Source organism: Monodelphis domestica, chromosome 3, assembly GCF_027887165.1.
Source record: "Monodelphis domestica isolate mMonDom1 chromosome 3, mMonDom1.pri, whole genome shotgun sequence".
NCBI lineage: Eukaryota > Metazoa > Chordata > Mammalia > Didelphimorphia > Didelphidae > Monodelphis > Monodelphis domestica.
The window spans coordinates 312,213,231-312,229,920 of NC_077229.1; the positions used below are offsets into that span (position 1 = coordinate 312,213,231).

Below are 16,690 nucleotides of genomic sequence, written 5' to 3' on the forward strand. Positions count from 1 at the left end.
ACAAGTTTGTGATTCCTAGAATCCATGTTGACAGGTTTCATATGAGTATTCTCTCACTACAATGACCAATATGCAAATATGCTTTGCATGATCATACATGTACAACCCAGATCCAATCGCTTATTATCTCAAGGAGGAAGGAGGAAAGAAATGGAAGGAAAGAATTTGGATATTATAATTTTGGAAAAATATGCTGAAAATTGTCATTTCATGTACTTGTGAAAATAAAATATATATATTGTCAACACGGAACTGATGTTCAGATCCGTCTATGCCCAGAAAAGATAGTCCACTTATCTGACTGCGAATTCAAATAAGATAAAGTGTAATAACCAGTTCAGATTGGGGAGGTATCAGGAAAGAGGGGCGAGGGATGTCCCTCAATAAGGTTGGAGTTTTCCTCAGCTTTGGAGCTGAGACCACGTCTCAGGCTGGTGGAAGGTTTCTCCCACTCCCATCCTCTGTGCTAGTTTTGTCAATTTCAGAATCTTAGCAGTAAACAGAAAGGAAGCAAGGAAAGTTCTAACTTTCAGAGCTGATTGGACTGGCTCTTTGGGATGAACCAAGTAGAGGCACTCCACTCCAGACTGGGCTGAACAAGCTCTACTCCTCCCACCTCCAACACCAGGAAGGAAGTAAGACCGGCAGGAAGGAAGTACTAGTCACAAGATCCAACTGCCACTCCCAGTTGCCCCTTCCTCCACCAACTGTCAGTCTTGACAATTTCTTCTATCTTGATATTTCCACTGTTGCTTGTTCCAACACAGTGGCAGAAAGTTCAGAACTTATTTCTAGTTTCCTTTCCACAAGTTATAGTCTGGGAAATTGCTGGAGCTTCAGTCACAGCAGGGGAGGGGCTCAGGAGATGTTCTGGAATCTTGGGAGAGCAAGAGTTTCTGTCAGAGAGAGGCAGTGAGCTCTCTCTCTCAATCCTGAGACAGCCTAAGAAAAGGTCTGGTCAAGACTTTGCTCCTGAGGAAAGACTTACATCTTTCTCCTGGTGATTGGACACCCTTCCCCCCACCAATTCCCAACTGAAGGAGCCAGTTTGGAGAAGACACCAAGCAACTGACAAGATCACTTGATGGCTCCTGGTGCCCTGGGTATGGATGGGTACCCAGGGGAGCCAAGACCAGGGTCTTCCAAGCCTGAATCTCTCAGGGCCCAAGGCTGCCAAGGCCTGGGTTCCCCAACTTGAGGAGGGAGGTAAGGATAGCTAGAATGGGGACACCTTTCCCTCTTTCCTCTTCCCATAACTATTTCCTTGTGTTATTCCCAAATTGGTCAGTTAGAATAAAGTTTGTTGTCTTTCTCCAACTGACTCTAGTGTGAGTGGAAACCAGTTCCAGCTTGAGGGGGGAGGTTAATTCTCTCTCTCTCTCTGAGGAAAGACTTTAGTAGTAGAGGGAAGTCAAGAGGCAGTTTGAGGTTGAGCAGCCATCACTGAGGGGAGGCTGAAGGGGGGGGGGGAACTACTCCCTCTCCCTCTCCTCTCCCTTGGCCAAGTTAAACAGCAGCTATCTCCCCTGAACCCTGCTTTGAGAAGGGAGGTCTCTACTCCTTCTCCCTCTCTCTTTTTACCACCAGACTAACCCACTATTACAAAGTTTAGAAGCTAGACAAAGACTGGCTATATCGATTTGAGAGTAATATACATATAGATGGATGATATTAGTTTTCATGAAAGCTAAGGAGGCCATTCAAAGTATGTTTGTATGTGAAGGTATGCATGTGTTCTTATTTGAGAATCAGGATAAAGAGAGATTTCATGATGACATCTATTTTCTCTGTCAACTATGAAGTGAAGCATCTTGTTAAGGTGAGAGAAGGGATAATCTTGAACTTTTTTTTTTAAGTTCTTGAAATTTTTATTTAATTAATTAATTAAGAATATTTTTCCATGGTTACAAGATTCTTGTTCTTTCCCTCCCCTCCCCTTACCTTCCTCCCATACCCCACATACAATTCCACTGGGTTTTACATGTGTCATTGATGATCTTGAAATCTTAAGAAGAGAAAGTCTGAAATTGTGTGTGTGAAAAATGCGAAATTGACTGTGGGAAGGGCAATAGGGAATCAATTAGGGAAAGGGATAATTTTGCTGCCAAGAGGGCCCAGCTGAGATTAAATAACATAAACATTTGCAGTGCTGACCCAGTCAGCACAATTCAGTAGCATGTTAGTAGGATGATGGCCAAAAAAAATCCAGATTTGAGTTTGACAAGGAATTAGCAGTGACAGAAAAATCTGAGGGATTGGAGAGTAGAGAACAGATTTTGGAATGCATTATTTGAGGAGTGTGATAAAAAAAATTTCTTCACATTATTTCTTCTTTATACCTATAGAATCACAGGTCAAGACAAAAAAAATTGTGCTTAGCTTATATGAAAAATAACTTATAATCTTTAAATATGTACCAACTGCCAGTTGGGGGAAATTGTTGGAATATTTGCTGAGCAGCAGGAAGAAATTAATTACCTTGGGCCTAAAACTTTAAATAATACATTCTTGCTGAGCATGCTTCTTAATTTTGTTGGCAGAAAACTATTTCTTGGAAAAAATGCCTTGTATACATATTTTTTTTAAATCCAGGATACTGAAGTTTATATGAAATGTATTTATTACTCTATGAACAGTATCATTAACACAAATAAAAAATTGACTTTTGTACAATTCAATCTATCAGATTCAACACTTAATTTTCTTTTAAAGGCACTTTTGGTATAATCACAGGAAAATAACAAATACACAGACACTATTTCTACTGCAGCCTGCCTACCCAACCTTAGGGTAGGTTGGTAGTGCATTAGATAGATGCCAGGTTTGGAATCAGGAAGATCCAAGTTCAAATCTAGCCTCAGACATTTAACTAGCTGTGTGACCCTGGGAAAGTCACTTAATTGTGTTTGCCTTTGTTTTCTCATCTTTGAAATGAGTTGGAGAAGGAAATGGCAAACCACTTTGGTATCTTTGGCAAGAAAACTACAAATGGTGTCATGAAGAGTCAGTCAGACACAACCAAAATGACTGAACAAAAACAGCAATAACTACACATCATAAAAATTCTCTGTTCATTTCAAAGCATTCTTTATGATGTTTCTTCAGTGTATGTTCATATTTTATACAAACAATTTTAGAATTAATTTCCTGTCATAAAGAAAGCTTTCAGATAGATGTGCTTTAATCTGAAGAAATACCCACTGAAGAATCATGTAAGCACACCACCAAAGACCTAGAGTAAATGTTACAGCCATACAGAAATAAACAACATTCATTCATTACAAACATCCATCAAGTGACTATAAGAAAGCAATGTTTTTACTAGAAAGACAATTTTCTGATGTAATTTCCCTCCTAGAAATGGAAGGAGAAATGGGATAATTGAGGTCAATTTCCTACCATTAAACCAAGGTTAAATGTACTTTAAAAAAGGGGTTCATGACATTCCTATAGAACAGTGGTTCCCAGTCTCTGAGGCACTGAGCCACTGATTTTGCAAGGGGTCTGTGAATCCACATATGAATCTGTAAATTCAAGAAGCCTTGTACAGACTGAATAAATCTTTATAAATATTTTAGAAAAATATAAATATATGTGTAGACACTATTGTGATTAATGAACACAAATTGTGAAATATATTGGTGGAGGGAGTCCCCACATGGGGAATTTCCCATGGTGATTGATACTATCTCATTGACCTAATTCATAGCAGCATTCTTAATTAATATCATGATACTTATTTCTTGAAGGTTAAAAAGAGATTTGTGTACTTGAAAAGAATAGGAATAATGTAAACAGATCACAGACATAACTCATTACATGGCATCAACAATACCAGGGTCACCTAGTAAGAGTATTTTTTTCTTATACTAGGGGGGAAAACCCCTTTCTATAACCATTCAACAAGGATCCCATTACAGCCAGTACTCACTTGTATGAAAAGGCAGCTCCAAAACCTTTTTCTTTTTTAAAATTCAAGAAACAAATTTAAAAAATGGCAAAATAGCAAATGAAGAACCTTGAATCATAATTTGAAATCAATATTAAACAAATATTAATATATTAAATATAAGGACTGAGTTATTTTCTTCTTTTAATGTGTTTGCACTAAGAAAAGTGTGGACAGTGTATCTTAATTACAGTTGGGCCCCTATGTGTGGTTTCAGTGATCACAGTGAACCCAAAGCCCAAAAGTCCACCTGTGGTAGCACGAGGTCTCTTTTGCTTCTGCTTTCACTTTTTTTTAAGAGTTTTTTTTTTGGGGGGGGGATCAGTTAGGAGACCACAGAATACCAAGTTGAGGGACAGGACCAGAGAGAGAGAGAACATATATATGAGGGTCAATAGGTGTTTGCTTATATTTGTGGCTTCAGCCATTTGTAGTAGGTCTGGGAAAATATACCCTGTGGATAGAGGGGCCCTAATAGACTTGCATTAATTTTTAGCAGACTGAATAACATTTCTAGGGCCTCTTAATTTAATAGCACAGCTACTACTATTAAAAAAATCTAGATTGACAATTGACATTCCTAAAATCATGGGATTCACAGTAAGCTAAAAAGGGGTTTTAGAATTCCAATCCTACCTGATAATTTTACAAATGAGGAAGCAGGACCAGAAAATTTCCAGGAGTTACTTAGCTAGTAACTAAAAGTTCAGATTTAGAGCCAAGTCTTCTGATTCTAAATCCAATGTTGTTGTTGTTTTTTTCTCTACTAAGTCAAATTGCTTCCAACTATATGACATATTATGAACATTTCTCTTATTCTTCAATTTTAGCCTTCTATTATCCAATTAGTACGGTGCTTGTCTTAAAACTAGTTTATATAAGACAAATGGATACTATTTCCAAATTCCTATACCTATGTAGTAACTAAAAGTATTATTTCATCCAGTAGTAAAAATTAAAAGCCTGATAGTACTAAAAAACAGTACATAGCTATGGAAAACACACACACACACACACACACACACACACACACACACACACACACACACACACACACACACACACACACACACACACACATACACACACACACACAAGCCAGGATTGGAACACTATTAGCAATACATGAAATATTTTCTACTTTTTTTTTTTTTGCCTGAGCTCTGTGAGTACTTTCACATAGATCGCTAGTACCTAACTCTGTCATGTTTCAGCAAAGGTATTTCATTGAGTAAAGCAGCTAAAATGCCATTTCCCTGAGACAAATTCTTTCTTTTCCCTCTTTATCTCATTAGCCTGAGGAAGTAACTTCATAGTCACAAATAGATTCCAAACTTGCTTGTTTCTATCATAATCAAACTACTTGGACTACGTTTACCATAAATGAGTTTTTTTTTTCTCTCTCCCTTTTGATGAGTCACTCCACAGGATCTACTGAATTGGGAACTGACTTCATACTATTTAGGTAAGGACAGGAGGATTGCTTTGGAATCTATGCCAAAGCATGCGATTTACCTACAATGGAGCTCACCTGGTCATGCCTAACTTTAACACACCCTATTCAAGATAAAGATGCAACAATTTCCCTTAATACTTTCTAAGGTGTAGTGATGACCCAATTTTCTAAAAATTAGTGAAAAAAATCAGTATAAACAATTCCTACAACAACAAAGTACTTTTCACATTCTGAAGTTCACATTTTAGAAGATTGCTTTTGGTAGTAGTAGTGCAAGGCCATTATTCCATGTAGATACCATGGAGAATAATTTCTCCAGGATTTGAATGAGTACAACCTATTTTATAGTGTCTCTTATGGTAAAGTGTTACTGGATATCCTGAGAGATACTAAGGAGATAATCTTCAGACTTCATTATAAAATCTCTCCACTCTTGGCAAAGGTCCATCATCAAACACGTCTCCCCACCATACTCCAGAGGCAGAATGTCTGGAAAATACTTGGATAAGCTTTGTTTATAATCACAGCCATGCATATGAATCTGAAAGAAATAGTAGTTTTAGAAAGTGTTGTTCTTCCCCTTTTTCAACATACAAGAAATACAAAGAAACCTATTTCCAACCAAAAGTCGACAGTGTAGAACAGGGATGCTCTAACAACTCAAAAGATATGAGATGGAGATTTTATATCATATCATATCATATCATATCATATCATATCTTATATCATGTCATATCATATCATATATTATATCATATCATGTATTATATCATATCATATCATATATTGTATCATATGTTATATTAATTATATTATATTAATTATATTAATTATATTATATTATATTATATTATATTATATTATATTATATTATATTATATTATATTATATTATATTATATTATATTATATTATATTATATTATACATCTTTCCTAGTTGTTGTTTTTTTAAACCCTTACTTTCCATCTTAGGATCAACACTGTGTATTAGTTCCAATGCAGAAGAGTGGTAAAGGCTAGGCAATGGGGGTTAAGTGATTTGCCCAGGGTCACACAGCTATGAAGTGTCTGAGGCCAAATTCAAACCCAGGACCTCCCATCTTTGGGTCTGGCTCTCAATCCAATGAGCCACCCAGCTGCCTCCAAACCCCCAGTATTTAATATAAATAGCAGTACTGAAGGTTATACTACCCTCAATTTTGAACCTAGTTTGATTCTGACATCAATTCCTAATTTGTTTTTTAGAGGATTCCATTCATGTTTATTCATTAAAGAACTCACCCCTAAGACTTGAGTCATTAGAATGTCTATCAGATACAATCATTATGGCTTGTTTTTTTTTTTACAATATCCCATTATTTGATTTTCAACAAAATGTTCCTACAACTTCCCCAGGGACAACTTGAGACTTGTTGTTGGATGATTTTTTTTTTTATTACTTTCCTAGTCAAAATAAATTTTCATTCGTATACAATCCAAAATTTATTCTCTTGGAGTCCTAATCTCTGTTTCACACTAAAGGCCCCAGATAGGTTGGCTGGTATGCTCAGGGATTTCCAGCACTGAGCCCTGGACGCTGGGATGAGGGGTAAAGGAGAGAGGTGACACTTCATCATCTAGATCCCTGCCTTCAGGGCTCCCATCAAAGGGCTTGGAGATCTCTTGTGGAGCCATGGTCTTAAGAGTCAATTCCTAATTTTGAAATACAGGAACATTCAACATTTATATTGATTCTTTGGAATCCCTACAACCCTTTTCACGGTTATAGTTATGTGGGAAATGCATGGGGATAGGTTGAAATGGAATCTCCTTTTCTTTTTGAACGAAAAATAAGATAATATAAAATTCACATTTTCTTAATTCCACTTTCAGATATACAACTGATTCTCAGCAAAGTACTCTATTGAATGATGCTCAATAAATCCTTGGAATCAGACAAGTTGATGGTAGATATTTTAAAACACATCTTGGGTATATTGTGCTAAAATAATGTCATGTATTTCTTAGGGTCAATTAGAAATGAAGGGAAAATTATCATTAATTAAAAGTCTGGAATCCCTCATTTTTATATGTGTTTGAAATTCATCACTTTGAGTATTAAAAAGTACTATCATGAGAGAAAGAATTGAAAGACCACTCTATTGTAAGAATAGTTTTCTCAGTGGGGAGAACTTTGTATACAATAACAGCAATATTGGATGATGATTATCTGTGAAAACTTGGCTACTCTCAGCAGTGCACTGATCTGGGTCAATCCTGAGAGACTTATGGTGGGGAATGCCATCCACCTCCAGAGAAAGAACTGTTGGAGTCGTCCTTCACATCTGCATATCTTTGGTTTTATTTTGAGGTTTTGATTATGAATGACTTAGCTCTTACAAAAGTGATCAATATGGAAGTGTGTTTTGCATGACAATAGACATACTTTTTTAAAATCAAATTAAAATTTACAAAAAGAATAATTTTCTCTTCAAATATCAAACATATTGCCCAAATGCTCTTATGTTCTTGATGGCCCTCAAAAATTAAAAATAAGATCAACTGGTTGAAGTTGGTTCAGGAAAACTCAAATAAGAAAATGAAACGGGTTCTGTTGAATAGTTTAGAGGGAGAAAACTGGTTGGATTTTTTTTCCTTTCCTATTTTAAGTCTTTCATAGCACTTTTTTTTTTTTTAACCCTTACCTTCCATCTTGGAGTCAATACTGTGTATTAGCTCCAAGGCAGAAGAGGGTAAGGGCTAGGCAATGGGGGTCAAGTGACTTGCCCAGGGTCACACAGCTGGGAACTATCTGAGGCCAAATTTGAATCTAGGACAGCCCATCTCTAAATCCACTGAGCTACTGAACTACTGAACTACCGAGCTACCGAGCTACCGAGCTACCGAGCTGCCCCCTTCATAGCACTTTTTTGTTTGCTGGGGTATTTTCCTTGATGAACTAACTTTCTTACTGGTCTTTGGTCTTTCATTCAGTTCACTTCTTAGAATGATCAGACTCTATAAGGATCTTTAGATATAGAAAGAATTACAAATATGATGGCAAATTGGTACTTCCTGGTTCCATAAAACATGAAAAAAAAGATTTCAAGCTTCAGAAAGAGAGATTCAGGTGAAGCTATGTTAAATATTTTTAAAATATTTTATTTATTTATATATAAATATGTATATTTATCTATATATTACATTTGAAAATATTTAAATATACTGAGCACCTTATAATTATTATCTTGAAGTCTTAGGACTGCTTGATTCCAACTTAATATCAGAACCCCACCCATGATATTAGCAAGCTGTATTATTTTTACATCCTTCTGGTGCAATGGAAAAAGTAAATCTGGAGCCAGAGGATCTCGGTTGAATCCAGCTTTGATACCACTCAGCCACTGACTAAAAAGTCACTTAAATATTTTTCTCATCAGTAAAAGGAGGGAATGATACTAGGATGATCTCTAGCTTTAAGCTCTAAATCAATGATCCTTTGATCGCAAAAGATGCATTTTTTTTAAGGATCTCCGTCTTTAGAAGTGTTTAAGGAGCAGAGACACTGCCACCATTTGGATTTGGGCGGTGTCAAACTTCTGCCTAATTGTGCACAGATCCAGGCTTTCCTAACATTGGCCCTACCTTGTTTGGCCTTCTTCCTCATCTTCTACACTTGAACTCTACCCCTGAGACCATGGGCTCTCATATGGGGGAACTGTTAGCTTATCTTCCCTAGAACCAGACCTCTGTATCACTTCCCAAGCATTTCTAAAGCAGACGACTAACTTTTATTTAAAAAAAAAAAGAAAAAAGTTGATCACAAAGGTTTTTCTCAATTTATTTTTTCTTCTTATTCTGTTTGAATTGTTCTGTTTGACAGAAGCCTTTTAATTTTGTATAATCAAACCACTCGATTCCATTTTGTCACTTCTAATTTCTATCTGTTGGAACAGTTTAATATTTTTCTACTTTTTTTTGCAACTGAGATAGATATATTATTGCCTTTTACCTTTTTATGAAAAATCAATATTAGCTGAATAATTAGTATATTTTATTATTATTAGTGCATTTATTAATAATAAAAATAATAGATAGCATTCATGTAGAACTTTAATGTTTGAAAAGTGCTTTCCATAAATTACCTTATTTAATTCTTATAACAAACCTATGAGGCAGGTTATCATTTTCATTTTACACATGAGGAAACTGAACCTAAGAGAGGTTAAATGACTTAATACCACTGGCCTAAGGCAGGATTCACACTCAGAAGACTCAGGTCTTCTTGACTTTAGTTCCAACACTGCATAACATCTAGGTGCCTAAGATCCAGAGATATGCTCTGCAAAACTGTAACTTGCATATTAACATAGAAAAGTGATTTGAAAATATTTACTCACCCGCTGCTTAATTTTTTCAGTCAGAAACGGTTTAATCAGAGAAAAGACAGTATGGAAGATTATAGGCTCATTTATCAAATGGATACCACGAACTTTTAAGGGAAAGGAGTCCTTAAAAAAAAAATTTAAATGTGTCAGCAAAAAAAGCATAAATAAATAAATATTAACACAATTTTATTACAAACAACATACAAGTAAAGTACTTCTTTTAGTATATTCATAATCCTCAAAGCCAAATCAGAATTATGATTTAAAAATATTAATTTATCTGATTTGCAGATAAAAATAAACAAACAGGCAAGGAATTTAGATCTTACGATTCAAACAAGGGGGAAAATATCATAAAATCCACAGGGAAAATTAATAGAAAACCTGTTTTCACTCCCCATTACATCTTATAATTAGCTTGGCCTAAGTTTTGCATCATGTATCTTGGACATTGGTATGAGCAGCTAGGTGGCTCAATGGATGGAGTCAGGAAGGCCTGAGTCTGAATCTGGCCTCAGATACTTACTAGTTATGTGACCCTAAGCAAATCATTTAACCTTTTAATCTACTGAAGAAGGAAAGGGCAAACCATTCCAGTATCTTTGCCAAGAAAATACCAAAAAGAGTCACAACAATCACATAATCTATAAGTACCCCAATTTCAAATCTGATGATCATAATTCGTATCTCACGATATGTTTCCCTCAAATCAACTTCTGACCTACTAATTCAAAAAACATCAAGTGTCTCCTATGTGAACAGCATTGTTCTGGGTCCAAAAGGAAAGAAATGGTCCTGTTCACAGTCAATACTACACAGTTTTTTTTCCGAAAAGTCATGACACTTGACCCATTACATGCATCTTTGCATATGTGGGTTTCTTTATTTTACAAAAAGAGAGGAGTCTATTGCTTACTTGGGACTCATTCATTCATATGTTACAAATTTTACAAAGTTTAATAAGGTCAGGGCAAAAATAGTTTGATTGAAACCTTCAAGATCCAGGAGGGCAAAAGCTCATACATAGTCTGGTGCTACATGCATGCTTTAGTTAAAGTCAAGGCAAACGACTTGATTCATCACATTACACCAGACAAACTTGCTTCAAGGACCAGTAATTTTGTGAGCAAACCCTATAAAAGATGGCAGATGGTCTTTAAGGGTTGCAGTGGCCAAACATTTGATCACTTTGTGGCCAAACTGGTAATCAGCATCTCAAAACAAAAGTAGGCTATTCTGTAACCAGTCCATCATCAGACAGAGTTTCCCATTCACTTCACTCATTGTAGCATACCAGGTACCTTAGCATCATGGACGTATTATTGATGTATTGATATTGTATCCTATGTATTCATTTATCATATTCGTGGTCATGTTACTTATTGATTATTTTATTTCTAAATCTTCAATAAAAGAATTCCTGAGCAGGACATTATTTGCCACAGGGTCCCAGCTCACACCTTGTTAGACCACATGCCTTTCCAAGTCACATGTTTGATTAACCTCCTCCTCTTTTGATTACGTAATTGTCAGTTGAGCCAATGTAAAGCCTATGCCATGTCACATGTTCATTAGTTACCTCCCACTCCACATTCCTAAACTCTCCAATAAAAGTTTGAGGGCACGTGTGGAGCCCTCTCTCAATTCCATCAGGGGAGTATGGCAACATGTAGCCATATTTTTTAACTCCTTGTCTCTGAGTCTTTATTCCTTTGTCTCTCTCTTTCTCTCCTCTATCCATTTTCCCTCAGTTTCCAATCTCCTTCTCAGGTATCCACCCATGAGAATTTTAAGATGTAACTCCAGGAGGTTACACTCATAATAAATGAAGCAATAGGTAAAAGGAGTAAGCAGATCAGAAAAAAATGTCATTCCTTACTTAAGTTTGAGCCAGCATAGCATAGTGAATACAGTGACCATAATCTCTTTAAGTCTCAGTTTTCCTAATAATTGTAACATTAAGGGGGGGGGGGGGCAGCTGGGTGGCTCAGTGGATAGAGAGCCAGATCTAGAGAGGGGAGGTCCTAGGTTCAAATTTGGCCTCAGACACTTCCTAGCTATGTGACCCTGGTCAAGTCACTTAACTCCCATGGCCCAGCCCTTACCGCTCTTCTGCCTTAGAACCAATACACAGTATTGATTCTAAGACAGAAGGTAAGGGTTTTTAAAATAATAATTGTAATATTAATGAATTCATCTTTATTGAATTTTAATGAATTCATTTTTATAGTTGTCTTTTATTAAATTCAATCTAGTTAATCAAAAAGACATCAAATTTAAGCACTTTGCAAATATTAAATTGAATACTTAGAATTAAAATTATTGGATTAAACTTACTATTAGCACAGCAGCAATCTTCTTGGCAACAGATGGACTGATTTGAAAGGCATGAGAAAATTGCCATCCTTCCAGATCAAAGATAGCTTTGACTCCATTTCGTTGTGTGTCTACTTCCTTAACAATGAGCTCTGATGTGATAAGACTTACGCGAAAGACATCATAAGCTGTAAAAAGCTGTGGGTCCCATTGTGCTGAAAATAAAATACCACATTATAGAACTATGGAGATATTAAATCAAATGCCAAAAGAATAAAATAAGTTTTATAAAGAATTAAGCCTTTTCAAGAGAAGACAGGAATAAAGGATAAATTAAAATCTTCCCAAATGACTATAAGCCTAAGTACGACATTTCATATTTGTGACATTGGACTCCCATGTCCCAACTCTAGGCATTTGCCCCGGTTATTCCTCATGTCTGGAGCATTCCCCACTCTCTCTCATCTCTGGCTTTTGGCTTCCTTCAAGACCTGGCTAAAATTCCATATTCTAAGATAAATATTTCCTGACCCTCCTTAATGCCTAGTGCTTTTCCCTCCAATGATCATTTCAAATTTATCTGGTATATATATATTGTTTGAACATAATAACTATTTTTATGTTGTCTCCCCCATTAGACTGTGAGCAACTGGAGAGTAGGGCTGTCTTTTGTCTCTCTTTTAATCCCTAACATTTAGCACAATGCCTGGGTGACCTTATTGATTTCAATCCTGAGGTCATTTCATCAATGTTGGTTCATGCCTGTGCTCAAAAGAAAGCTAGCCCATTGGTAACTGGAATTTTAATAATAAATGAAAAATTCAATTTTAAATGATATTCTTCAGTCTATTAGGGACATACCTACTGCAACAATACTCAAGTATATGAAAAGGACCAAGTTAACAGAAACTAGAATATTGTGTCTAGGTGATGTAAGGGATAGGATTTGTGACTTGAATCTCACTGCCTACCAGAATCCCTGGTGGCCAAGGAAAAAAAAACTCAGGAACTTTTCTAAGCTCCTAGAACACACACACACACACACACACACACACACACACACACACACACCCTTACTAGTAATAAAGATAAGAACAATATGAAATAAAATAAAACCAAAAGATTCCATTTTGTGGGTTCTGGGTATAGGTTTAAAAGATGGTCTGTGGGAGAATCTGGCACATCATTCTTGTACATTATCCTTTCATATTTGGCTTATTAAAATGTTCTAAAATACAGTCCCTAGTGTCTTCACCTAGGAGACCATCTCCCATCTATTTGTAAATATGTTTCTCCCATTAGAATGAGGTTATTTCCTCTTTTCTTTGAATTCCCTGCACTTAGCACAGTGTTTGGCTCACAGTAAACACTTAAGTGTGTTTTGATGGATGATATTCTTCTGGTTATTCCTGTCATCAAAGATGCTTTTTTTTGTGTGTATGTAGAAGATATTGTCCCCTAACTTTTCTATGCCCTCAATGGCACAAGACAAAGACATTTTTTCACTCAGCCTTCTGATAAACTTGCTTCAAGGACCAGTAATTTTGTGAGCAAACCCTATAAAAGATGGCAGATGGTCTTTAAGGGTTGCAGTGGCCAAACATTTGATCACTTTGTGGCCAAACTGGTAATCAGCATCTCAAAACAAAAGTAGGCTATTCTGTAGCCAGTCCATCATCAGGTCTATGCCTGCTGGGTAGGACCTAGTGAAGTGTTTCTTCCATGGATAGATCCTTTAAGAGCCTGGGTTCACTTCCATATCATGAAGCATAATTTTCTAGGTATATATTCTATCCACAGAACTTCAGATTTCAAAGGGCCCTCAAAAATGTTTGATTTTTTTGAAAAATTTTATTTAATTAGATGATTTAGAATAGGTTCACTGTTGCATGAATAAAAGCAGTTTCTATGGGAAGGGTATATATACATGGTGACATGAATGATCAGGGTGTACATATAGAAGACAATTTCACCCCTCATAATCCATCTCATACTAAAAAAAATCTCCACTACAACATATCCACTTGTGCTGGAGGACCTTCAATGAGAAGGAACTCATTCTTTCCTGAGACAGCACTTACCACTTCTGGATAGCTCTAATTTTAGGAATTTTCTTTATATAATCAAACCTTAGCTTGTCTCTGTACAATTTTGACTCGTTGGTTCTATTTCTGTCCTGTGGCGCCAAAGAGAACAAATAGAATCCTTCATGTGATAGCCTTTCAAATGTTCATAAACAGCTATCATTCTCATTCCATCCCTAGGTTTTTTCTTCCTTAGGTTAATACCTCTAGCTCCTCTGACCAATCTTCATGACATGTACTTACGATCCTTCAACATTCTGGTTGCCCTCTGAATTTTTTCTAGCTTTTCAATTTCCTTTCTAAAATTTGATATCCAGAATTAGACCCCAGACTCTAGATGTGCTTCTGACTAGGACAGAGTACAGGGGGACTATCTGCTCCTTATTCCTGTAAGCTATATGTCCTTCGATGGTGCAGTGGATAAAGCACTGAGCCTGGATTCAGGAAGACTCCTCCTTAAGCCACTCAATAGCTGTGTGGCCTTGGGCAGGCCATTTAACCCTGTTTGCCTTGATTTCATCATCTTCAAAATGTGCTAGAGAAGGAAATGGAAAACCACTCCAGTATCTCTACCAAGAAAAGCCCAAATGAAATCACAAACAGTCAGACATGATTGAAACAACTTAACAACAACAATCAATCTTCAATGGATCCCAAGATCAAGTTAGATACTTTATTTTGTTGGAATATCACACTGTTAATTCCTATAGAGCATGCCCAGGTGAATTGGTATCTAGCCATATCTTCTGCATACTGAATATCTAAAACTAATTTCTAAATGAATGTACATATAAGGTATTATATATATCTATATGATTTTACATTAATACTAATTAGTTTTCATTTTAATTAGAGTTGGGTAGATTAAGATCAGGAAGGGTATTGAGAAGCCATATAATGGCACTTCCTTATTTTACAGATGAGGAAATTGAGGTCTAGAATGGTGAAATAACTTGCCTATCTAGAGTTTTGTAATAGTTACAATTAAGCTTAGGACCTAATTCCAATTGGTACCTTTTATATGGCTCCATCACATCTCAAGGTACAATCCCAAATTCTAGCTAGTTAAGATCTTTTCAGACCTTAATTCTATCATCTCTTGTTAGCTATTCCTTTCAGATTTCTGTCATCTTTATACTTGATAAACATAATATCTATACTTTTATTTAGATCATTGGAAAAAATGTTTAAAAGCATAGATCTCTTGGGCACCTCATTGGAAAACTCTTGACAAGACAACAAGAGCATTGATGAGTATTCTTTGAGATCAGGCAATCTGCTGACTGTACTATCATTTAGCCCACATTTTTAAATCTTTCCATAAGCATAAAATGAGAAGACTTAGATTTATTCCCTTAATATTTCAGTTTTTCTAAAAAAGGAAATATGGTGAGCTTGACATGATCCATTCTTGATGAGGCCATGCTGACTCTTTATTGTTACTAGTTAATTTCCAGACCTTTATTGACTATCTCTAAAACACATTCTAGAATTTTGCCAAGAATCAAAGGCAAACAATCTAGTTTATGGTGTATAATTCTACTTTTTCCCTTAAATAAAAGAATATAGAGAAAAAAAAGTCATCAGGACAATGTTTATATTTTCCTAATTCTTCACTGCCTCTCTATTTTCCATTAAAGTTTCTATTTTCCTTAAAATGTCACTGAGAACAGCTCAGTAATCATTCCACCAGTTCTGTCAGTACCTGAAGATGTAGTTCATCTGGGCCAGGTGATCTGAACTCATCAAGGTGAAGTTGATGCTCTCTTATGATCTCCTTATTCATCTTGGACATAAACTCCCTATCATTCCCCAAACTGCTTCTATTTTTTTTTGTCCTTGCTAGTCCAAAAGTCATTCTCCTTGGTAGAGAAAACAGAAGCAACATAAGAATAGGGCAGTTTTGCCTTTTCTATATTGTCAAAAATCATATCATATGTACCTCAAGTAGCAGTCCAATACTTTCTCTGAACTTCTTTTCTCCACTATTTTAAACTTTTTTTAAGCTTTTAAACTTTTGCCTTCTATCTTAGAATTGATACTAGGTATTGTCTCTATAAGAGAAGAGCAGTAATGGCTAGGTAATTGGGGTTAAGTCATTTGCCCAGGAAGTCACACAGCTAGGAAATGTCTGAGGCCAGATTTGAACCCATGACCTCCCCTCTCCAGACCCAGCTCTCTATCCACTGAGTCCCCTAGCTGTTCCTCTCTGATATATCCTTAAATCCTGTGGGGAATCCCTCTCCTCCAAATTCATGAGAAGGGTGTCCCCTGGGCAATGCTATCTCAGTTTCGAGGTACTCTGTTGTACATCTGAATATCTATAAAAAATTGCTTGGGAAACTATATTAATATGTTTGTCAATAATAGACAGAATACATGCTTAATTTCTAAGAAAGATATTTAATAAAATGGCCTTATAAGAAAAGTAGCAACAAATCACTCCTCTTATAAACCCAAGGCTCATTCTTTCACAAACAAAAACAATTTCTGTGGGAAGAGTGTATTCTCAATAATA

The 16,690-nt window shown here is 36.1% G+C and overlaps 1 protein-coding gene across 1 annotated transcript in view; it reads right to left on the reverse strand.

Moving 5' to 3' along the window:
- Positions 1–2,602: 2,602 nt before the first annotated feature.
- TTPA (alpha tocopherol transfer protein) overlaps positions 2,603–16,690 on the reverse strand; it is a 50,819-nt gene continuing 36,731 nt past the window's right edge. The window contains exons 3-5 of the mRNA XM_001379280.4: positions 12,110–12,303; positions 9,785–9,895; positions 2,603–5,946 (exon numbers count right to left, since the gene is read on the reverse strand). Of these exons, the coding sequence (XP_001379317.1) occupies positions 5,773–5,946; positions 9,785–9,895; positions 12,110–12,303 (479 nt within the window). The 3' untranslated portion in view covers positions 2,603–5,772. The remainder of the gene's footprint in view (positions 5,947–9,784; positions 9,896–12,109; positions 12,304–16,690) is intronic.